General features: G+C 42.4%; 1 protein-coding gene and 1 long non-coding RNA gene across 4 annotated transcripts in view; one reads left to right on the forward strand and one right to left on the reverse strand.

The window, feature by feature from the left end:
- LOC140427731 (uncharacterized) overlaps nucleotides 1-16,887 on the reverse strand; it is an 86,085-nt gene extending 69,198 nt beyond the window's left edge. Inside the window, exons 1-2 of the long non-coding RNA XR_011948593.1 lie at nucleotides 16,811-16,887; nucleotides 11,814-11,859 (exon numbers count right to left, since the gene is read on the reverse strand). This is a non-coding gene — a long non-coding RNA (uncharacterized lncRNA). The remainder of the gene's footprint in view (nucleotides 1-11,813; nucleotides 11,860-16,810) is intronic.
- The window catches only part of hlcs (holocarboxylase synthetase (biotin-(proprionyl-CoA-carboxylase (ATP-hydrolysing)) ligase)), a 187,955-nt gene that overhangs the window by 148,012 nt on the left and 14,497 nt on the right, over nucleotides 1-25,446 (forward strand). For all 3 annotated transcript variants that reach the window (XM_072513331.1, XM_072513330.1, XM_072513332.1), the window contains exons 7-9: nucleotides 16,072-16,139; nucleotides 17,169-17,329; nucleotides 22,695-22,809. In XM_072513331.1, coding sequence (XP_072369432.1) covers nucleotides 16,072-16,139; nucleotides 17,169-17,329; nucleotides 22,695-22,809 — 344 coding nt within the window. The remainder of the gene's footprint in view (nucleotides 1-16,071; nucleotides 16,140-17,168; nucleotides 17,330-22,694; nucleotides 22,810-25,446) is intronic.

The following is a 25,446-nucleotide window of genomic DNA, read 5'->3' on the forward strand; positions in this document are numbered from 1 at the left end:
TGCTCCGGTTTCCTTGCACAAGTCCCGAAAGACGTGCTTGTTAGGTGAATTGGACATTCTGAATTCTCCCTCAGTGTACCTGACCAGGTGACGAAATGTGGCGACGAGGGGATTTTCACAGTAACTTCATTGCAGTGGTTGATTGATTGATTGACATTTATTGTCACATGGAACTTCATTGTAATGTTAGTAGTAGTGTTAGTATTAATGTAAGTCTACTTGTGACACTAATAAAGATTATTATAAACTCCTTTTAAGTCACTCCCTTATTATACTTTTCTTTAAAAAAAGAGTGTTTGCTGGGTGCAGTTATGGTACTTTGGGAATTATTTTGTGAAAGTAAGCATGTGCTATAAATCTGGCCAACTTGAAAGTCTGGATTTAGCGCACAGTTTCAGTCCCAATTGCTGATTACCATAATTTAAACTTTCCCAAAGGTTCTAATCCAGACAGTGACAGATTTTGCACTTGAATGCTGATTGGACGCAAATTTTGTGGAGCAGTATATTGTGGGCTCCTCACACTCACTCATTCTGAAGGTTTAGAGTGCTGTGGCTAGCACAAAGGGGATATTGAAGAAATGCTCAGGGGTGGAAGGAGAGGATAACACTGGTTCTCAGATGCAGCACTGGAGGTCCTGGTGGAGGAGATCTGGAAAAAGAGGAATGGCCTGTACCTGCAGGAGGAAAGGAGGCTACTTCACTCTCTCCTGCAGCAACTGGTGCTTTTCTGCCTGGTCTCATTACTCCTCCAGACCAATGGGGGGGTCCCCCATAAAGATGTCCATCACAAGCACTCCCTTTATCCTGGTCACTCCTATAAGCTCTCCAAAAAGGTGGAGTAGCACAGCACTTACAGTTTTCAGATGAACTACTGACAGAATGTCTGGAATAAATGTTGCTTGAGTAAGATGAATCCATCCAGTTCTTTTACTCATGGTGCAAAATTGATTACGAAACTAGATAGTTTCTAAATTCAATTCATCTTGATTTTTATTATTCAGACTAGGAAGAGAGTGTCTTAGAATACTGTGGCAGAAAAATCCTTTTACTTACAAACATGCTACAGTGCTGAAAAGCAGATGCTTCAGCAGTTTGCTCCAAAATCTGTTTGCTGCATGGGTTCTTGGTGATTTAAAAAGCAATTCTTATGAAATATTCCTTTTGTGAAAACATGATTCCATGTGGGGTTAGCTTAGATGGGCTTTTTGCTTGGCATGGGCCAGTTTGGTCGAAAGATCTGTCTTCATGCTTTAGGTTCTATGATTCTATGAATAAATGCCTTATTACAAGGTTTATAAGTACTATCTGGCTTGAACCGCAAATCTCCTACACAGGAGAGAGCTCCTCTCGCCATAGGTAGAGAGTATATATATATATATATATATATATATATATATATATATATGTATAGTTTAAACATTTGAATTCTAGCTTGTTTCAAAGTGCTTTGTTTCAATCGGGACTGACTTAAGATTTTACTGATATCCCTCAGGAAGCCTGTAGTTTACAAATCCAGCATTGTCATAGGAAGTGTGCATGTCTTCACTGTGGGCGGCACAATGACTAGCACTGCTGCCTCACAGCGCCAGGTACCTGGGTTCGATTCAGGCCTTGGGTGACTGTCTGTATGGAGTTTGTATGTTTTTCCCGTGTCTGCGTGGGTTTCTTCTGGGTGTGCCAGTTTCCTCCCACAGTCCAAAGATGTGCACGTTAAGTGCATTGGCGACGCTAAATTGCCCCTTAGTGACCAAAGATGCGCAGTTTAGGTCGATTGGCCAATTGCGGGGTTATAGGGATAGGGCAGGGTGTGTGCCTCGGTAGTGTTCTTTCGGAGGGTTGGTGCAGACTCGATGGGCCAAATGGCTTCCTTTTGCACTGTAGGGATTCAGTGGATTCTATGAGTGATTTATGGTCGGTAACTATCACAACATTCTTGTTTTGCTGTTGTTGCTCTTATTTGTCTTTTAAAGAAGGCATCCTTTCCAAGTTAATCTGTTCGTAGTAAGACCAGTTATATAATGTGTAAAACAAAAGTATCAATGCCATCTTGGAAACAATGCCCCCTTCTGCACTCTCCCTCCAAATAGACTGACTCATCTCAGTTTACTGGGGATCATTCAGTTTCATCTGCAACTTTGAAAAAAAGTACTTAGAAAAAACCCCAATTCATATGGAAATGGATGCAGGGAATAATTTCAGCTAATTTTTTTAACTGTACTAGGATACAGCCTTCAGGTGTACGTTAATGATTATGTTATTTCAATACCGTCCAGGATGAGTGTTTTGAATGACACTGAGCATGAAATGATTCAATTGATCCTAAAATGTAAGACTGATACTTTACAGAGACTTTTCAACTGCCTGTACTATGGAGTAAATGCGACCAGTGCAACTAATGCCACTTGAAAATACAGAACTCTGAAGTCGTTGAAAAGACATGGAATATTAAATTGATCTTCAAATGTTCATTGATCGTCTAAACAAGCTCACAAGCTGCACAATTTCATGCTGGTACTGGTTTCAAAAATTATTTCGCTGTTATTCTGGACGGCATAGAAATGGTCTTTTAAAAGCTGATGATAAATTGAGTTACAAGTAGAAAAAGGCACATTTAATGATGCATTAAAAAAAACCTGCTGTCAGTTCCTTGTGGCTTGCTGCTGTGCCTGTGCAGCAGGCAGGAGCATGACCTCCCAGAGCTCCACCAGGTTAAGCAGTCTGATTGAGCACTGCTGCTAATTAAGAGCTCTTGCTGTTTGGCAGGACCACCAGAGAACCTTCTGCACTTGTTCATGATGACTGCGTGTCCTTTAAAATTAACTCTTGATGCATGCAGGCAGGAGGCCCAGCTGGTTCTGTGATTCCTCTTACCACAATGATGAAGTTTAATAAGAAAACCAGTTCCTAGCACCATCGCCCACAACATCCACACAAAACGAAAAGGTCTCCTGCACAAGAACAAAATTGATACACCATGCCGCAATACAGCGTCAATGGGATTGGTCTGGGATGAACAAAAGAAGAGCCCCTAACATTAAGTGGCTAAAGTGAAAAAGCAATTAAGTGGTGAGAATGACAAAACTGCCTTCAAACTGTTGCTAATTTGTAGGAATGATTGATTTATTCTAGTTATGCTGATGTCAGAAGGATGATTGCTGACTTGGTTTTCCTCACTAATGTTCTCCTGTCCTCCCTCTGCACTGCTAATTCATGTGGGGGTACAATTCTATACTTGTTGGCTGCTCCTCAAGCATCCATCCTTCATGTGGGAGCCTAGACAGAAATTGCTGATGGCTATTTGCATGTGCATGCATACAACAACTTGTATTTATATTTGTGTAGACAAACACCTCAAATTAGCATCAGCAGGCTGATCCACAGCAAGCGGTTGCGAAATTCAAGCAATACGTATGTGGGAAATAGGGAAAATGAGAAATGGTGGCCCACAGTATTAAATACACTTTGCTCCCACCACCTCAAGAATTCCTGAATTTTAAGTGGAAAACAATGATATAGGTCTGAAAGTAAGGAAGGCTTCCTTCGATGAGGAAACCAGAGAAAAATAATACAGAAAACATTTGGGCATTTTATAGTTTATGGAATGCGCAGTTTATGCAAAAGACTGATTGTCATTGGGCAGCAGTAGGGCTTGATTTATATTTTCCTGCATGCTTGCCAATACCCACAGCAAAGTGGAGGTCAGTATCTTAGTTTGTGTTTAAGGGAAAGGTAAAATACATGAGAAAATACTGGACTAGTTTAAGACTGGGCTTATTATTGCTGCAGCGATTCCACATTGGAGATTCAACCAAACAGTAATGCATAACACTCCACTTTCATTGCAGTGTTAATAATAGTAATAATCTTTATTGTCACAAGTAAGCTTACATTAACACTGCATTGAAGTTACTGTGAAAAGCCCTAGTCGCCACATTCCGGTGCCTGTTCGGGTACACAGAGGGAGAATTCAGAGTGTCCAATTCACTGAACAGCACGTCTTTTGGTACTTGTGGGAAGAAACCAAAGCGCCCGGAGGAAACCCACACAGGCACAGAGAACATGCAGATTCCGCACAGACGGTGACCCAAGCGGGAATCGAACCTGGGACCCTGGCGCTGTGAAGCAACAGTGCTACCCACTGTGCTACCATGCTGCCATTAATGTATGCCTAATTGTGACACTAATAAAAATTATTATTATTACATTAAATGACTGCAATTGGACAACAACTTGCAGGCAGATATTCACTTGGAACCAAAGGAGGAGACATTAGAACATGTAACCAAACACTTGACTCGATTTTAAGCAAAAAGAGATTTTGGCGGGAATCTCATAACCTATGCCCTAGGTGACTGAAGGCATGGCCATCAATGAAGTGCTGAATTAAACGGAATGCACAAGAGGCCAAAGCTGAAGGAACACCGAGTCCTCCAATGTTTGTAGGACTGGAGGAGGTTACTGGAGAGTATTGTCCTTTAAAATAAATGCAAAACAATCGTAACTTTTTTTTGCCTGTAATGCAGGTTCTAATTACATTTACTTGCAGTCCTATCCTGAGACTGTCTTGTACAGCTAACCGTCTGGAAAAAAAGGACACCAGCACTTTAGTCAATGTGGAGAATGGGATCTGAAATGAGTCACTTTAAGTGCTTTTTCTCATCTTCCACTGCTGCACTGTTGTGACCCCAAAATCAATCCTATAAGGATTAACATGTAAAGCAGTATTGAATTAATTTTAGAATGTGAATATGAGATCAGCTTTAGACCATACAAAACATCCACCTCTTAAATACACTAATGCTCTTAGGCGTTCAATGAGAAGCTGTCAATAAAAGGGTTTTCTGATTTGAACTGTGGTGCAATCTATCAGGCCAGTCAAAGCTTGCTTCTGCTTAGCATGACTAATGCATTCCTCTAGAAGTTAATCCCATGTCTAAAGCAGTTCCAGCAAGAAGTGCCCACACTGCAATAACGGTGGCACTGAAAAGTAATACAATTCTTCACAATGCCACCAAATGGCACGTAATTAGTTTTTAAGTGTCACTCATATCTATTCCATTTCATTAATGTGCAAGGAAGATCGAAGCATTGATCACGCTCGATCAACTCCGCTGGGTGGGCCAAGTCGTCTGCATGCCTGACATGAGACTCCTGAAACAAGCGCTCTACTCGTAACTTCGACGTGGCAAGTGATCCTCAGGAGGGCAGGGAAATACTTCAAGGACACTCTCAAAGCCTCATTGAAAAATACAACATCCTGACCGACAACTGGGAATCCCCGGCCCAAGACTACCCGAAGTGGAGGATAATCATCCGGGAAGGAGGTGAACACCTCAGGTTTCATCACAGAGAGCAAGTTGAAGCTAAGTGTCGATAGTTAAAGGTGTGTGTGGTAACCCGGGTATCTCCAGCCATCAGCTGCCCCACCTGTGACAGAGAGTGTAGGTCACACATTGGACTCCTCAATCACCTGAGAACTCATTTTCAGTGTGGAAGCAAGTCATCTCCGAAGCTAATGGACTGCCTAAGAAGAAGAAAGGAAGATCTAGAGTGAGTTCCATTAGCTACACTTAATCACTCCTAAGTGCTAATAATCTGACCAGGTAGATGCTTGGATGAGCTCCATGTGTTTGGAGGCTTCTGTTTTACTACTATTTACTTGTCTGCATCAGTTCTAGCACTTGTTGTCATTTTAAGAAAGAAAACCATGATTATTCATTCTGTGAAACCTGGTCCCTTCACAGACCATTTACTCAGGCATTTAATTTCGAGACAGAAAAAGAAACATTCCCTATTCATAGAATCCCTGCAGTGCAAAGCAGGCCATTTGGCCCATTGATTCTGCACCAACCCTACCAAAAGCACCCTACCTGTGCACACTTCCCACCCTATCCTCGTAACCACACCTAATCTCGACATCTTTGGACACAAAGGGCCAATTTAGCATGGTCAATCCACCTAACCTGCAGTTCTTTGGACTGTGGGAGGAAACCGGAGCACCCAGAGGAAACCCATATAGACATGGGAAAACAGTGCAGGGGAGAAAGTGCAAACTCCAGACAGAGAGTCATCCAAGGCTGGAATCGAACACGAGTCCCTGATGCTGTAAGGCAGCAGTGCTAACTACTGTGTCGCCCCAAAGCTCCAGAATAGTAATTAAACTTTGTATTATTCTGAAGAGTGATATTCAATTCAAAACTCTTGATTCTTTCTCCACAAATGCTGTCAGACTTGCTGAGTTTTTCCAGCATTTTCTATTTGTATCTCATTTATAATATTCAGAACTGCGATGCTGTCCACCAAAGAATACTTCTTTCGGCAAAGAAGCTATTGAGTTACATGGAGCATTTGATGACCTCAAACCATTTCCACCCTCATAATCATGTATCTTATTTCCAGCACAATATTTATCCAGTTCATTTAAAATGAATTAATTATCTTTATCAACATAACTGAATTAATTTTTCTAATGAATTTTGTGTTGGTGAGCAGAACATTTGCCATGATGCATGTGACTCAATTCAAAGTTGAGTTCCAATTTAACAATTTTGTCCATTTTTCTCCCCAGTCATCTTTTTAACTTTGAGCAAAATTGCTAATGAATGCTGAATTAGGGATACTTTTGTGCTGTGATTACTAGATTGAGAGGTCTTAAAACTCATTTCACATATGACGCTTTTACAGTCAGGATATAATGGTAACTTCATTCAGTAAACAGAAACAACTTGCATCCCATGAGTCTGGGCTAGATTTTAAACCAACAGATGAAGGCCATTTTATATTTTAAATTCATATATAAAAATCTGGTAAATTGTTAATTTGAAGTCAATTTGAATTAAATTGCTGGCATTAACCTGGTGACATTGGATAATCATTTGTGCTAATAAGTGGCTTTAAAAATAATGGCTCTTGCATTGCATTCTTATTATTATTGCATTCTCATTATACAATTGTTTAAAGCTTTAATATTCTTGTAGCAGCAAGTATTGTGATGTTTTGGAGAAACAACCCACGTACATCAAGAAGAGATGCTTTTTTTTTTAGCAAACAATTTTATTGAGGTATTTTTTGGCATTGTAAACAGTTACAGATAACCGAAATGTGCAACCATCAATATAAAACCAATACTTCAATCAAACCCTACTGCACATGCCCGCTCCTCTCCCCTAGACACTACCCACCTATTCATCCCTCCGACTCTACTCTAATATCCCCCCCCCCAGCCGCTGACGTTCACTCTCCCGCGAAGAAGTCGATGAATGGTTGCCACCTTCGGCCGAACCCCAGTACAGACCCCCTCAAGGCGAACTTAATTTTTTTCATACCCAGAAAACTTGACATGTCCGAAAGCCATAGTTCGGTCTTCGGGGGTTTTAAGTCCCTCCATGCCAACAGTATTCGCCGCCGGGCTATTAGGGAAGCAAAGGCCAGAACATCTGCCTCTTTCTCCCCCTGGACTCCCGGGTCTTCCAAAACCCCGAAAATTGCCACCCCTGGACTCATCACCACCCTTGTTTTCACAAGATATCCGAGACTCTACCCTCTCCTCCTCCTCCTCCTCTAGAGACTATTCTGTCCTGGATCCCTATTGGCGGGAGGCGTGCGAAGGATGGGACCTGTCTGCGTACAAAGTCCCGCATCTGTAAGTACCTAAAGTCATTTCCCCTTGCCAGCCCAAATTTCTCCTCCAAGCCCCTCAAACTCGCAAGGTTCCCCTCCAGGAACATATCGCCCACCCTCCCCACCCCTGCCCGCCGCCATGTTCAAAACCCTCCATCCATGTTCCCGGGGGTGACTCGATGGTTATCACATATTGGAGCCCAGACAGACGCCCCCACTACCGGGCTGGTGGTGGAGTACCTGGCCAGCGACAGCGGTAGGGGAGCTGTGACCAGGGCTGCCAAACTGGTGCCCCTGCACGAAGCCGCTTCCACTCGCTCCCAGATAGACCCCGTACCCACTATCCACTTCCTTATCATGGCTATGTTAGCCGCCCAGTAGTAGTTGATCAGACTCGGCAATGCCAGTCCCCCCTCGCTGCGGCTCCTTTCAAGCATCGCCTTCTTCACCCGCGGGGATTTTCCCGCCCAGACAAAGCTCATGATGATTTTGCCAGTCCTTCTGAAGAAGGACTGTGGGATAAAGATCGGGAGGCACTGGAAGATGAACAGAAATCTAGGGAGGATTGTCATCTTTACAGTCTGCACCCTCCCCGCCAGTGACAGCGGGAGTGCATCCCATCTCCGAAACTCCCTCTTCATTTGTTCCACCACCCTAGTCAAATTTAACTTATGTAACCTGCCCCAGTCTCGTGCCACCTGTATCCCCAAGTACCGGAAACTTTCCTCCACCAGCCTAAATGGCAGTTCCTTCAGTCTATTCTCCTGGTCCCTTGCCTGCACCACAAACATCTCACTCTTGGCCATAATTAATTTGTACCCTGAAAACCGGCCAAACTTCCTCAATGTTTCCAGTATATTTTCCATCCCGGCCAGTGGGTCCGACACGTACAGGAGCAGGTCGTCAGCATAGAGAGAGACCCTATGTTCCACCCCCACCATGTCATTCCCTTCCACCCCTTCGCAGCTCTCGAATGCCATCGCCAACGGCTCTATGGCCAGTGCGAACTGCAACGGGGAGAGTGGCACCCCTGTCTGGTCCCGCGATGTAGTCTGAAATAATCTGACATTATCCTGTTCCTCCTAACGCTAGCTTTTGGGGCCTGGTACAATAGTCTGACCCAATTAACCAGTCCCTCTCCGAACCCAAACCGTCCAAGCACCTCTCACAAATAGCCCCACTCCACCCGGTCGAAGGCCTTCTCAGCGTTCATTGCCACCACTATCTCCACCTCCTTGCCTGTCGGGGGCATCATGATCACATTAAGCAATCTTCACAAGTTAGCTGTCAGCTGCCTGCCTTTCACAAACCCTGTCTGATCGTCCCCAATCACCTCCGGTACGCAGTCCTCAATTCTAATCGCCAGGACCTTGGCCAGGAGCTTGGCATCCACATTGATCAGGGAGATTGGCCTGTATGACCCGCAGTCAGGATAGATTTCCCCAATAATGGTTCATGCCATTCTATCTGACAGGAATGCTGGTAAGTAGCAGAGCATGTTATCTCTACTAGCCTAACAAAGCTGAAATTGTGGCCAAGGCAGGGAGTCAAGTGATTACTGCTAGAGGCGCCAGTGCATTCACAATAAATTTTAAAAATTATTAATAATGCATTCATAGTGTGTTTTTAAGTCACTTTTTGACATAAAACAATTTTTTTCTTTCACTGTGTACAAGATCTTAAAGATGTGCTCCATGCACTGAAAACAATTTGTTTTGATTTAATAGTTGAAGGTTTTGGTTGATTTATTGTTGCCAGGTGTCAGAGGGAGGAGTGAAGCCATTAATTTGAATACAATCATAATTGTTCAAATATGTGTTTGGCACCTGTTTCTAATGGATAGTTATTCAAATATGTTTGGTGCCATTGTTTCTTGAAAAATTATTTCTCAGCCTGGTCGGTGCAAATTGGAGAGTCTGTCTGCGGTCTTGGAAGGTAGTCAGATCTGATAGCTGGCCGGTGGGCAGAAAACTGACACGTAGGAATATTTCATAGTTCAGTGCAGGAGTCATGGCTATTTATTATTTTCTGCTTCGAAATAGTCAAGTCGAATTGCTATCACAAAAATCTGTATTGTGTCAGTGCTGCTATTCACTTATTCTTTTATTGTTTAATAAACCTACTTGTCAGAATGAGAAGAGTGATGTGGGGGCCCATACTAACTACAGTGGGATGGAGTTTTCACTGTGGGCAAAATCAGTGATCTTGGAGCAAATTACACTTGCTCTGAGTTTTCTCTCCTCGAGTGTCTGCTCAACCTCATTTGCATATTTCTGAGCGCAAAAACCTGCAATGAACCAGTGCAATCGGATGTTTAAAACGTAATTTTAAAATATATTTTTGATTTAAATGTTTTACTGATATGTGGTGCAGTTTGATTAATACAGCTGAAAATGGGATTAACACCAATAAAATGCATTTTTAACACAATTCTAATGCAGCACCTGTTAAAGCTTGATTATAAATTACTGCCAATGACTTTTAAAAACTATACAGAACCATTTATTAGTTTTATCAGAGTACCGTGGCCAGTTTCTTATTAAACTAAGGCAAAAAATTATATTAAAAAACTTTTTGAATGTTCCTGTTCATGTCCTCGTAACCACACGAAGAATCTTAATTTTTAGAGCCTCCACAAAGACCGACAAGAGAGTGCTGTTATTGGAAACTTCCAGCGCTGCTTAATTCATCCTGGGGGCATTGGTGGGGCCCACTTCTAGAGCAATGCTTTTTAAACTAGCGTAAAAGACCATTAAACTCAAAGTGGTGATTGCAACTTTTGCTTAAAATTACATTGTTTGCTCTGATTAGGATTTTGGGTGAATTGTGCTGAAGTACAACTGAGTGAAAACTCCAGGCCACAGTAAGCCACAACAAAGGGAAATAACTGTCCTATCATTGGTGATATATTACAAGTGAAATCACCCTTTGGGAGCTAAAGATTAAGGGCTCACCTAAAAGAGTGGTTGGTGATGCTGAACTGCATGTGTCATCCCCCCCCCCCCCGCATATCTAATATAGACATTCATGAAGATGATTTGATGGATAAAATATTATGAAATTAATGAAAATATGTAAATTGGCATTCCCTTGCTCTTAAAAACATTGTTTAGATCGAATAAAAGTCTTTACCTAGTGTGTGTGTCACAATTCAAATGTCGCACTCAGCGCTATATCTTAAACATTTTTCTTAATAAAGGGGAATTCCAGTCAACCTGCAGCCTGAAATTTACAATAGTTACAAATTCCTCACATTGACCCCAGACATTTGTAAGTGCTGCAATTACTTGAATTTGCTTTCATTGCCTCAGGGATTACTTGAGCAACTGGTCTAAAGACATAGGCCAGGTTAGCAGATATAGATGGAGAATTTCTCTGCAAAAGTATGGGCGATAAGCTAATTTTATTTGGATAGTTGTCTTTAAACACTTAATGCAATGTTGCTCAATGCACAAAAGGCTTAATTGTTGGGACTCATTCTATAGGTTCATTAAAGTTTAGCCAACTGTAATAAATAAATATGCTAATGAATAAATATGCATTTGAACTTTGAAAGTTCATTTGCACCAGGAATAAGGATAATGGGAAGAAATATTGGAGATGGTGTGTAACAGCCGATCTGCTGCTACTAGTTTTCCACACACAGCCAATTGAAAATTGCCCTCACTGTCTTGCGTTTCTACCTTAGTTGATCACTTAAAAATATAGCCAGGGAATTAAAAAATTAGAAACAAATCATTCATCGTGATGCAGAGTTCTCTGAAACAATATTTGACTTTCTGGCCATGTAAACCATCAGTCAGTACAAAGCTGTACTCACTGACATCTATTTGAGAACAATTGTAACGGCCTAATCTGAACTTTTCATGCCTGACTTATGAAATGGACTGTGAATGAGATTTGCCTTAATTGACAATTAAAGAATATCAATGATTATCCGATTACTGAGTTAAGCTAATTATAATTGAGGAACTGTGTGACATTTTGTGCTGTGCAAGAGCATTGATATGTCAGGCAGCGAAAAGATGCTGTACCTCATTTTATATTCACAATAGAAGAGCACATTTTTTTGAAGGATGAACAGAATAATAATAAATGATACGTAGAGAACAGTTTCCTTTTTGAAATAAAGGAGTCACATATAAGTTACATTGCACAAATTTTATAAAGAAAGGCTTGGGGTAGACTTACAGTGATGGCATGTCCAGAGAAGCAGTGTGGAAAAAGGAGTTCTTTTCTGTTGTTGACAAAAGAATGCTCTTTATCACCAGCAACCTTGAATATTACGGTATGATAAATATGCAGCCATAAATCATAGGGGGGAGCGTTGATGTTTGTGGAGGATACAATGCATGCATAACAACAGTCACTGCACATGAACAAATTAATCATGAAGCTCTTTTGCATCTTTAAACCCAATACAGTGCCATATCAATTTCAGAATTTAATATCATCAGCCAACAACTTATAGAACATAGAATTCTTACAGTGCAGAAGGAGGCGCTTTGGCTCATTGTGTCTGCACCGACCCTCTGAAAGAGCACTCTACCTAGGCCCACTCCCCCATCCTATACCTGTAACCCCACCTAACCGTTGGACTCTAAGGGAAAAATTAGCATGACCAATCCACCTAACCTGCACATCTTTGGACCATTATATGGCACCATTGACAGGTTAATAAAAGCAACATATGGCAGAAGCCACATGAGGTGATATTTAGACGGATGACCAAAGCAAGAAAGTGAGGTAGAGGGGATAAGATGTGTGAGGAGGGAATTCCAAAGCCTGGGACCAAGGCAACTGAAGGCACGATGATGGAGCTATCAAAATTGAGGATGTGCAAGAGACCAGAATGAGAGGGGAGGGGGAAAGATATCTTGGAGAATTGTGGGATGGTGGGTATTGCAGAGACATGGAGCGATTTGAAAGTAAGGATTGCAATTTTAACACCAAGATGTTGCTTAATATTTTCATATTTGTCTCATCTTCCAAAATTAAAACTCCTTGGCCTACTTATTACTGACATTGATAAATGAATTATTGATTATATAAGTTAGGTATTTCTTTAATGGGCAGCACGGTGACATAGTGGTTAGCATTGTTGCTTCACAGCTCCAGGGTCCCAGGTTCGATTCCCGGCTTGGGTCACTGTATGTGCGGAGTCTGCTCGTTCCCCCCATGTCTGCGAGCGTTTCCTCCGGTTTCCTCCCACAGTCCAAAGATGTGCAGGTTAGGTGGATTGGCCATGTTAAATTGCCCTTCATGTCCAAAAAGGTTAGGTGGGGTTACTGGGTTACGGGGATATGGTGGAGCTCTGGGCTTAGGTGGGGTGCTCTTTCCAAGGGCCGGTGCAGACTCAATGGGGCAAATGGCCTCCTTCTGCACTGTAAATTCTATGATTAACTGGGAGCCACTGTAGATCAGTGAGTACAGTAGTGATGGGTGAATCTGACTTGGTCGGAGTTTAGACACAGGCAGCAGAGTTTTAGATGACCTCAAGTTACAGAAGATAGAATGTTGAAGACCATGCAGGGGTTTGTTTGAATGGTTATGTATTTAGATAAGAAAGGGATAAGCAAGAGTTTCAGCAGTATATGAATTGAGAGTGTGATGACTGATGATGTCATGGAGGTACAAATCGGTGGTCTTAGTGATGGTGCAAACACTTGGGAGGAAGTTCATGTCAGGACAAATATGACACAAACATTCTGTTGCTAGGAAACGAGATGGAATCAATGGCTATAGCACAGGTTTTGGAGCGGTGTTTGTCAACAATGGCATCGGTCTTCCTAATATTTAATTGGAGGAAATTTCTGCTCATCCAGTATTGGAGGTTGGCAAAGCAGTCTGATGATTTAGCAATAGTGAAGTAGTCGGGAGAGATGGTGGCAAGGTACTGATGGTGTCATCAGTGTACTTGTGAGAATTGATGCTCTGATTTTGGATGATGTCATTGAGAGGTAGCATTTAGATGAAAAATAGGTGCAGAACAAGAATGGATCCTTGGGGACACCAGCGATAAAGTTGCGGGAACAGGAAGAGAAGCTATTGGAAGTGATACTCTGGATATGATTAGATAGACAAGAATGGCACCTGGTGAGAGCAATCCCACCCATCTGGTCAACAGTGGAGAGGTATTGGAGGAGGACAGTGTTGTCAACCATGTTGAAGACTACGAAAGGGCAAGGAGGAAAGGTTTGCCTTTGTCACAGTCACACAAGATGTCATTATGACTTCAACTCAAGTTGCTTCAGTACTATGGCAGGGCAAAAGCTGATTGGAGTGCGGAGTTTTGGGAAAGGTGGGCATTCATCGTGAGAGGTGACAATACGTTTTAGGACTTCGGATAGGAAAGGGAGGTTGGAGAGTGGGGACAAGAGTTGGTTCTTTTGAGAAGAGAAAGGGATAGCACCTGAAGAGAGAACCATTAACAATGTTGGCTAACATGAAGGAAGATTGGATGGTCAATTCGTGAGAATAGGGGCGAGGGAGTAGGAGATGGATCAAAATAGGTTCAGAGGGTTGAGGGGAGATAGAGAAGCCATAGAAAGATACAAGTTAAGGAGTAGGGCAGAGGGAAGTGTTAGAGGAAGTTTAGTCCAGTGGGCTAGTGGAAGGGAAGGAAGTAGCAGAGGCAGCTGATACGATAGTCAAGATGTTAGTGACAAAAAATCTATGGGCTCCTTGCATTTATGTTTGGAGGTGAGGGTAGATGGTAGCTTGGACAACATCGCACTCCTTCGCTGCATTAGACTCTATAGCTGTAAAATTAGACTGGAGCCTTGAAATTCAGTATTTGCTTTCTGTTTTTCCAGTAGATGCATTATGGTATAATCTTTTGTTTTAATAGAAAATGTTTTTTGCTAACAATGAGTTCCTATGCTTGATAATAGGTATTGAGCTTGCAAATGAGAGGGCTTATTGTCATGCCAGTTCTTTGAAGAGATAACAAATAGGTTAGACCAAGGAGAGCCAACGGATGTTATCTATCTTGACTTCCAAAAGGCCTTTGATAAGGTGTCTCACGGGAGACTGCTGAGTAAAGTAAGGGCCCATGGTATTCGAGGCAAGGTACTAACATGGATTGACGATTGGCTGTCAGGCAGAAGGCAGAGAGTTGGGATAAAAGATTCTTTTTCGGAATGGCAACCGGTGACGAGTGGTGTCCCGCAGGGTTCAGTGTTGGGACCACAGCTGTTCTCCTTATATATTAACGATCTAGATAACGGGACTGAGGGCATTGTGGCTAAGTTTGCCGATGATACGAAGATAGGTGGAGGGGCAGGTAGTATGGAGGAGGTGGGGAGGCTTCAGAAAGATTTAGACAGTTTAGGAGAGTGGTCCAAGAAATGGCTGATGAAATTTAACGTGGGCAAGTGCGAGGTCTTGCACTTTGGAAAAAAGAATAGAGGCGTGGACTATTTTCTAAACGGTGACAAAATTCATAATGCTGAAGTGCAAAGGGACTTGGGAGTCCTAGTCCAGGATTCTCTAAAGGTAAACTTGCAGGTTGAGTCCGTAATTAAGAAAGCAAATGCAATGCTGTCATTCATCTCAAGAGGCTTGGAATATAAAAGCCGGGATGTACTTCTGAAGCTTTATAAAGCATTAGTTAGGCCCCATTTAGAATACTGTGAGCAATTTTGGGCCCCACACCTCAGGAAGGACATACTGGCACTGGAGCGGGTCCAGCGGAGATTCACACGGATGATCCCAGGAATGGTAGGCCTAACATACGATGAACGTCTGAAGATCCTGGGATTATATTCATTGGAGTTTAGGAGCTTGAGGGGAGATCTAATAGAAACTTACAAGATAATGAATGGCTTAGATAGGGTGGATGTAGGTAAATTGTTTCCATTAGCAGGGGAGACTAGGACCCGGGGGCACAGCCTTAGAATAAAAGGGAGTCACTTTAGAACAGAGATGAGGAGAAATTTCTTCAGCCAAAGAGTGGTGGGTATGTGAAATTCATTGCCACAGAGGGCGGTGGAGGCCGGGACGTTGAGTGTCTTTAAGACAGAAGTTGATAAATTCTTGATTTCTCGAGGAATTAAAGGCTATGGAGAGAGAGCGGGTAAATGGAGTTGAAATCAGCCATGATTGAATGGTGGAGTGGACTCGATGGGCCGAATGGCCTTACTTCCACTCCTATGTCTTATGGTCTTATGTCATGATTTCACATTTATTACCCTGTAATGTGCCACTAACAAATGAAGCAATGTTTTTGGCCAGAATTGATTTGGTAAATGTTTTGAAATTGAAATGATCTTTAAAAGTAGCACATGTAACAGTCATCTTGTTAATTATTGATTTGGCAAAATGTAACAATAATCTCAAAAGATTTTCACCTACTGTGGGTTCAAATTGTTAGATACCTTTCTAGTTACAGTGAGTTTCCAATTATCTGTTCTCTGTTTCAGTTGACCTCCTTTCCAATAATTCACAGGTTGATGCTTCAGTTGCCAGAGGAAGTAGGGTTAATTGCCATTGCAATTCGACAAACACAAGGCAAAGGTCAGTAATTTTCCATTCCTCCTCCTTCTTAACCTTCAAAAATAATTCTTCCTTCTAAAGTAATACAGGAGCTGAAGCCTCAGTATAGTTTAACCAGGATATTTCTTGGAGCAGAGAAGGTTAAGGGAAGAGTTAATAGAGGTATTCAAAATTCTGAAGAGTTTTGACAGAGAAAGTAAGTAGAAACTTTTTCTACTGGAAAGACAGTCAGTAACCAGAGGACATAAATTTAATGTAATTGGTGAATGGATCCTAAGCGTAACAATTTTGTTTTAATGAAGCAAGTGCTATGATCTGGAATGTACTGCCTGAAATAGTATTGAAGTCGGCTCAATAATAACTTTCAAAAGGGTGTTGAATATATACTTGAAAAGAGAATATCTGGAGGGCGATAGAGAAGGAATGGAGGAGTGGAACTGATAATGTGTGTATGATTGGTAATAGAAAATCTTCAAATAGTTTTAATTTATTTGTAGCACAGTTGCAGCATTTGGTTCAATACCTGATACCTGCTTTCACAAACACATACACACACACATGTTTACGGAAATTACATTGGAAATGAAGTATAACAGAATAACCTGGAAATAAAGTATAACAGAATAACCTATGTGACACAATTCCTAATTCAGTGCATATGCTTGTATGAAGTTAAAAAAGTTTTTGCTTACATTTTTATGTCGAACTGAGGAGACCAGACAATCTTCTGAAAGACTGCTCCTTCGACTGTGCAGCATTGCCATAGCACCGCACTAAAGTATCAGCCTAGATTTTGCGCTCAAGTATTTGGGGTTGGGCGTGAACATACAACCTTCTAGTTCTGAGGCAAGTGTGTTACCAGAAAGGCCAAGATTGACGTACAGGATGCTTATAACTGGAAGAGAGAAAAGTTTCCTTCTGTTTTTAGGAATAGATGTAAACCCAGGTCTCCGAAGTGAAGGGACAATTGTGAATGTGTTATTTTTATTATTGTGTCTTTTAAAGTCCTTGATTTATCTATTTTTATTCTGATTTGAGATTTATTTTCAGGTCGTGGGGGAAATACATGGCTTAGCCCTATAGGCTGTGCTATGTTTACTTTACTCGTTAGGATTTCAATCCACTCTCAGCTTGGACAGAACATTTCATTCGTACAGCACCTCGTGGCTCTGGCTGCAGTGGAGTCTGTAGTATCCATGTCAGGATATGAGGTCTGTCGACTGTTTTTTTTTTCCAAATATAGAGATTTCATGTTTGTTTATTTAACTCTGCGATCTCTTATGCTGTTTTAATTGCAAGTCAAAACCAAGTGCAGTATTGAGGTCAAGAAAGGCTGGAGGGAAGGGGGTAATTGATTGGGGAAAAAAGGTAGGGAAAGAGGCTAATGGATGACGAAGGAAGGATGGGGAGAGATGGAAGAGAATAGGGTGGGAGAAGTAGATGGGGGAAAAGGGGAAGGAGGTAATGAAGTAAGAAGATGGACTAATTTGAGGACAGGAGAAATGGAAGAGAAGAGGAGAGCAGGAAACGAGAAAGGCAGAATGTTGGGATGCAGGTGAAGGCACGAAAGGGATGGAACGAAAGAAAGATTGAGGAGTGGGAAAGATGCAAGGGAGAATGTGGATAAAGGTATGTGAAGGAGATGAGGATATGTAAAAGAGCATTAGCTGAAGGGAGTGGGTGGAGAAAAGTGAGAAGAGATTGGAAGAGAGAGGGTAAGAGATGGGAATATGGAAAGCATGGGAGAGGAGCAACAAACCTGGGGCTGTTTAGCACAGGGCTAAATCGCTGGCTTTGAAAGCAGACCAAGGCAGGCAGCAGCACGGTTCGATTCCCGTAACAGCCTCCCCGAACAGGCGCCGGAATGTGGCGACTAGGGGCTTTTCACAGTAACTTCATTTGAAGCCTACTTGTGACAATAAGCGATTTTCATTTCATTTCATTTCAAGAGCTCGGAATAAATCCACCTCCCCATCCCCTCCCCAGTCATAGCCCTAGTGAGCGGGAGTCTGGAATTCCAGCCTCTAAATACTGTAATGTACTTGCCACTTCACTGCCATCAAATGCAATTTCTGCCTGCCCTACTGGTAGATGATTATAAGTCACCTGTTCACATAAGGGTCAAGCAAGAAACTGAGATCTGTTGAATCCATCACTTGGTATGGATAAGAGAAGATTATTTGTGTAAGAACTTGTTCTATTGCTAAAGAGATTTTAAAACTGGGACTCATGAACTCAATCAATGCTCCGCTTCTGCTTCCATTCTCGTAGCAGAATAACCATTTAATTTCCTAAACGGCTCTTCAAGCTGGCCTTTTCATATTTGGAAGAAAATATTGGTAACATCATAGATTCAATTCTTACTAATTTGATGAAGTTGATGTTTGTTCAAAACATTGAGGTTGTTTCGAGAAAGTTTCTTGTGACTGGTAATTCTGGATTTATGAACAATGCTTCAGAGACTACACCAGCATGTCACAAGATGCAAAGGAGAACTCCCACTTTACAAAACAGATCAGGTAGCCTTGAGCTCACGAGTCACTTACTGTTGCAGTACCATTAAAATGTCATGACTGCCCATTGATTTTGGGATTTAATGAAGAACGACTTTTTTTTAGTGCAACTTGTATGGATTTCCAGACTGGAAACTGTGGTTTAAATGTTTTAACCATCTTTTGGATCCCCACTACTTAATTTTGCCCAACAGGTGCTTTTCTAGTGTTTCGTTTTCTGCTGTCCAGAGAGAACAATGTTTGTAGATCACTCTTCTCAATGTTTGCATTTATATTGGGTGCAAGTTGATTTTTTTCCACTGTGCAATGTGGACATCCAATTGTTCTATTTAGAGATGTAGAAGAGTTGGCTACCTGTATTAACTTAACTGAAAATGAGGCAGCACGGTGGCACAGTGGTTAGCACTGCTGTCCACAGCGCTGAGGACCTGGGTTCGCGGTCACTGTCTGTGTGCAGATTGCACATTCTCCCCGTGTCTGCGTGTGTTTCACCCCCAAAACCCAAAGATGTGCAGGTTAGGTGGATTGGCCACGCTAAATTGCCGCTTAATTGGGAAAGTTAATTGGGTACTCTAAATTTAATTTTTTTTTTAAATTAACTGAAAATGGCCCAATTACTCTGGCATTTCCATTAATCTACTTTTTGAAGACATGTCAGGAAGTCGGTGCTCTTGAGTGCAGAGGAGTGCAGATATGGTTCTCTGGTCAACTGCAGTGCTACTGTACAGAGTGCTTGAAGAGGTTACCAGAACCTGTACACCTAATTCTTCTATAGCAGTGGCTAGTCGGCAATGATTTTCTGCAGGTCTTACCCTTGGACGTTTGACCCAAATATGTAATTGATGAATAGCTTTTTAAAAATATATTTTTTATTCTCCTTTTTCACATTTTTCCCCAAATTTACACCCACCAACAACAAACAATAATCAGTAACAAATATGTCAATCCACATAACAATAACAACGATCCCATCCTCCCACCAAACCCCAAACATTAGCCCGCATGTTCACATAAACAAATGACAAAAAGGAATCACCCATAGTCACCATCACCCCCCCCCCCAACTAATGTTCGATGTTATCCAGTTCTTGAAAGTGCATGATGAATAATGCCCATGAATTGTAGAACCCCTCCATCCTTCCCGTCAGTTCAAACTTAACCTTCTCAAGAGTCAAGAATTCCAACAAGTCCCCCCGCCACGCCAGGGCACAGGGTGAAGAGGTTGCTCTCCATCCCATCAGAATCCGCCTTCGGGCGATCAACGAGGCGAAGGCTACAACATCTGCCTCCGCACCTGTTTCCAACCCTGGCTGGTCCGACACCTCGAATATGGCTACCCGGGTCCAGTTTCACGTGCACCACTTTCAAAATTACCCTAAAAACCTCCTTCCAGTAATCCTCCAGCTTTGGACAGGACCAAAACATATGAACGTGATTAGCGGGGCCCCCCTCACAACGTTCACACACATCTTCTACTCCTTCAAAGAATCGGCTCATCCTCGTCCTCCTGAGGTGTGCTCTGTTTACCACCTTCAGCTGTATCAGACCCAAACTCGCGCACGAGGTGGAGGCATTCACTCTCCGGAGCACCTCACACCAGAACTCCTCATCCATATCCTCACCCAACTCTTCCTCCCACTTTGCTTTGTTCCCTTCCAGTGGTGCCTTCTCCTCTTCCAAAATAGCTCCGCATACTGCAGACACTACCCCCTTCATCCCCCTGTCGTCAGCACCTCCTCCAGCCATGTGGAGGTCGGCTCCACCGGGAAGCTCTATCTTCTTTCTGGCAAAATCTCGAACCTGCGTGTATCTAAACATTTCCCCCTGCTCCAGCCCATACTTCGCTTCCAGCTCCTTGAGCCCTGCAAGCCGACCCCGAAGAAACAAATCTTTTAGTGTCTTAATCTCCTTCTCCTACCATTTCTGAAAATTTCCATCCCACCTCCCTGGCTCAAATCTGTGGTTCCCCCGAAGTGTTGGCGAAACTGCCTCCAAATTTTCAACGAGGCTATTATTACCGGACTCCCTGAGTACTTCCCCGGGGCTATCGGGAGCGGCGCTGTTGCTAGTGCTTTTAATCCCGACCCCCTGCACAAACTCTCCTCCATTCTGACCCACTGGGAATCAACCCCTCTGACTCAGCTCCGCACCTTCTCCACATTTGCCGCCCAGTAGTAATACATCAGGTTTGGAAGACCCAAACTCCCTTCAATACGTTCAATACCCTTCTAACGTTTGAAAAGAGCTGCCTCCCTCTCACGAACCCCGTCTGATCTTCACCTATTAACTTCGGGAGGCACTCCTCCAGCCTACACAGCAGTACCTTCGCCAATACTTTTGCATCCACATTCAGAAGCGATATGGGCCTATACGACCCACACTCTGTCGGATCCTTATCTTTTTTTAGCAACAGGGAAATCGATGCTTGCCCCAAAGTTTGTGGCAACACCCCCTTTCCTATCGCCTCTTCAAACATCCCCACCATCAGGGGTGCCAGCATATCCTTGAATTTTTTTATAATATTCCACCGGAAACCCATCCGGCCCCGCCACCTTCCCCGACTGCATCCTCCCAATTGCATCCTTTAACTCCTGCTCCACGATCGCTCCTTCTAATGTAGCCCTGTGTAATTGATGAATAGCTAAATGCCACATTGACCGCAGCAGGTTCCACTGTCCATGTTAGTTAACAATTTTGCTTGGCATTAAACAGAGACAGAAACCCAGACAATCAACTCAAACCGAATCTTGAGACATTTCTTTGGACAAGTCACTTTCAATAATTAATTCACCTACATCATGCATCAGGTGAACCCAACTTCATTCCATTAAACTGGCATGAGGTGGATCCAACCAGCCATGAATGTGTTGGTTTGAATTCTACAGAAATTCTATTTTTTAAAGAGAAGGTCATGCATTCTTTATAAAGGTTTTGAAATATTTTAGTTCAGGTATATTTTGGCCCAGAATATTGTTGGAATTTGATATCTTGCCAATTACAGATGGCTTAGATGACCTTTTTTTAATTCTCTGTGTTTTGGCGTACATAAGCAATTCTTGATTGATATCGGAATGGTATGTGCCAACATATTTGGATTTAGTGATAATCTCTGTTTATAATAAACCATGAAATTCCTGACTTGTGCGATATCACAGTTCTAATATATATTCATTAATAATCAATGAGAAAAAAAACCTTAACAAAGAAAACAGTGACAGACAACTGGAAAGAAAAAGCAAGACATCCAGAGTTGTAGCAATTATTTAGCTACTTAGAAACAAATTGCTTCTTGCCTGTAGATGCAAATGAGTCACTCAAGCTTTAACAATAATATTTTTACCTATTGTGGGCAGAACAATAAACTGTACATGAAGTATTTTGCCAAAGTACTGCTAAAGATGACCTGATATCCATCGCAATAGCCTTCTATTGAAGGAATTGCAGCTGTGTTCTGGATGGATGGATATGAGGAAAAGAAGGAAAGCTATGTTATGAGGTTGAATAGTTAAATTGAGCATGTATTTTGCTGAAACGTTCGACACTGCTCAACTCTTTTTAATCTGCAATGAAATGCCTAATTCCTTTTATAAAAATATATTGTTTTCCCTTTTATTTCTCCTGTAATGAATTCTTCTGTTATTTCACTGTCCGTAGACCTTGCATTACAGACCTAATAATCCCTGAAGTACTATGACCCTCCATAGCAAAGAGAATTTGTAACTATCGCACCATATAACATCCCTCAGAAAGGTCTCCGAGTGCTTCACATCCATTGGGAAAATCTGTGACTGCAATGAAACGAAACAAACACTGCAACTTAAAAATTTGTCATTCTATTTTCAATGAAACGTAGGTCAAATGATCTCTGAATTCAGATGCTTAACTGAACTCTGATTGAAGGTTTCATCAGCACACAGATTAAATTATTCTTATGATTCACCAAGAGCAATCGATTAGGAATTTATTGAATTCCTTCTGCATTTCTTCTTGAATTGTTTCTTCTTTATTTATGCTAAGATATGAATAATAATGTCCTGTAATATGACCTTGCTTTTTTGTTCAGGATGTTGATCTGAGACTTAAATGGCCAAATGATATTTACTACAGTGATCTCATGAAGCTGGGTGGTGTCCTGGTTAATTCTACTTTGATGGGAGCAACTTTTCACGTACTTATTGGTATGTTTTAAATGCCTACATATTAATAGTTTCAAATTTATATCCAATAAAGTTAAAGGGGAAAAAAATAAAGTTTGCATGCTTCCAAAAAACAAATATCATTGTTAAGTCTTTATGTTAAAAATATTAAGTATTTTATTCATTTTAACGGTGCGACAAATGTTTTTGGTTCTTAATGAATTTGTATCATTAAGCTGCTAATTAATGTGGTAAGTTCCTACAGGACATAAGTGCATATAGGATATGTTTTTTTAGGATTCATACAAAACTAATGAGGACACTAAAGTTGGATAATTCCCTAGTTAGAATTGGGAACTGTTTCCCTCCCATCCTCGTTCCTCATCAGAGATCAGGGGCGGGATTCTCTGACCACCTGCCGGGTCGGAGTGAATCCCGCCCCGCCACTCCTAACGCTGGCGCTGTTTTGTTGGCGGGGGCGGGGATCACGTCTTGCTGCCCGGGGGCCGTTGGCAGTGGCCCCCCCCGGCGATTCTCCGGGCCCGGATGGGCCGAGTGGCCGCTCGTTTTCGGCCGGTACCGCCAGCGTGAATTACAGAAGATCTATACCTAGATCTGAGGGCAGCCTGCGAAGTTCTCGGGGGGGGGGGGGGGGGGGATCTGGCCCCGGGGGAAGCCCCCAAAGTGGCCTGGCCTGCGATCGGGGCCCACTGATCTGCGGGCGGGCCTGTGCCGTGGGGGAACTCTTTCTCTCCGCGCCGGCCTCTGTAAAGCTCCGCCATGGCCGGCGCAGAGAAGAAACACATTGCGCATGTGCAGGGATCACGCCAACGAATCTGCGCATGCGCCAGAACATGCTGGCGCTCCCACACATGCGCCAACTCGCGCCGGCCGGCGGTGGCCCTTCGGCGCCGGTTGGCGTGGCGCCAATCACTCCAGCGCCAGACGGATTCTGCAACTTCCGGGCGGCCAGACGCTGGAGTGGTTCACACCACTCTTTGGCGCCGGTACGGCCCGCCGGCCGATTGGAGAGAATCCCGGCCCAGACCTTTTTACACAGATGATTGTGCATGTATGGCAACATAAAATAAATGTTGTTGTGTATGATTTGTGAGTTCTTCATGATCTCTACCATCTCTCCCTAGCTACTGTTAGTTTGATTTTCAATCTCACTGTATTTTTAGGTCAAGTGTGCAATGTGTGTGTTGGTTTGATGTGTTAAGTTTTGTAATCTTTAGATTTGCCTTTTTAGCGAGGATGTGGCTAATGGTTTTGAGTTAATGGGTATTTTCTAGAGGAGCTGTAATGTTTAATCCCTGATCCACCTCACAGTTGGCAAAAAAAAAGAGATTACACTGCAGAATCACAATGTCAGATGTCATGTGTTTTGAGTCTGCTCCATCTGAAAGAGTGTTATAATGTGACCTAGCGCAGTGACTTGCTGTCACAGATCTATCTCCCTTACTAAAACACCGAGTGCTACATAGGTCAGTAAATACATAATTTACTGGTCAAAATTACTCTTTCTGAGCCTCTCAAACTCATGTATGTTTGACCAAATTCTTTCCTTAAATTTCTAAACCTTTGTCTGTCGGCTTCAGGCACTAGTTCATGTGCACCTAAGATGGATTTTTTCACCTCCTCATACGTCCCAGATACCAGATACCTCCTCTGGTAGTGATGCAAACACTTCACTAGCCCTGCCTATCAGCTTTGTTTGAATCGGTAATACCCACATGTCCTGTGGCCATTTCATTTGTTTAGCCACCTTCTCAAATGAAATGAAAAAGGCTTCCACCTCCTTCTTGTCAAACCTTGGCAATGCTTGGACATATTTAAATAGATCCCCACCAAGTCTTCGACTTTGACGTTCTTTCTCACTATCCTCATCACTATCATCCAACTGTACGTTTCCCTTTACGTCTGCCAATTTTAACTGACTGTCATGTTTCATGGCCATTTTCTGAAGTACAAGCTCTCTCTCTATCTTTTTCCCTGATCTGTATCTCCCTTTCTCTTTCTTTTTGTTCTGTCAGGGCTATTCTTTCCTTTCTCCTTTCTTTTCTCCTTTCTTTACTCTCCTTTCTTTTTCCTCTCTCTCTTTCTTTTTCCTCTCTATCTCTTTCTCTTTCTTTTGTCACCCTCTCTCTTGCTTTTTCCTCTTTCGTATTCAAGCTGCTTTAATTCTTTCTCATGTTCCATTTGTTTAATTTGTAACTGAATTTTTGCCATTTCCAATGGATCAACCTGTATCTCAGGCAATTTTAAATGCTTAGCCACCGCGATAATTACCTCAACTTTTCTCATTTTGTCAGGTAATATTAATTGCAATGTTTCTGCCAAATCTAACCGTCTGCTTTTAGTCTCTGTCCGTAAGGTACGGCGTGTGACCGTCTCCACCCCCAAAAACGTCTGAGCCTCTGAAAGAGCCATTGTCCACAACACACTCCCTATTTAAACTAGAATACCACACCTGAAAAGCAACCACAATATGCTCATCCCCCCTCACTGTCTTTAAGTTCACTAAGCTAATCCAATAGATAGACTTTTATTCCCCTCGAGCCCCCAATTTGTTATGGGCCAGGGTTTAGAGAACCCCAAATGTATCATGGAATTCACCTGACCCACAACTTTTAATAGATTGTGGTATGGGGAGCACACGGCCCACTCTACAGGTGT

The sequence above is a fragment of the Scyliorhinus torazame genome, chromosome 8 (assembly GCF_047496885.1).
Source record: "Scyliorhinus torazame isolate Kashiwa2021f chromosome 8, sScyTor2.1, whole genome shotgun sequence".
NCBI classification, from domain to species: domain Eukaryota; kingdom Metazoa; phylum Chordata; class Chondrichthyes; order Carcharhiniformes; family Scyliorhinidae; genus Scyliorhinus; species Scyliorhinus torazame.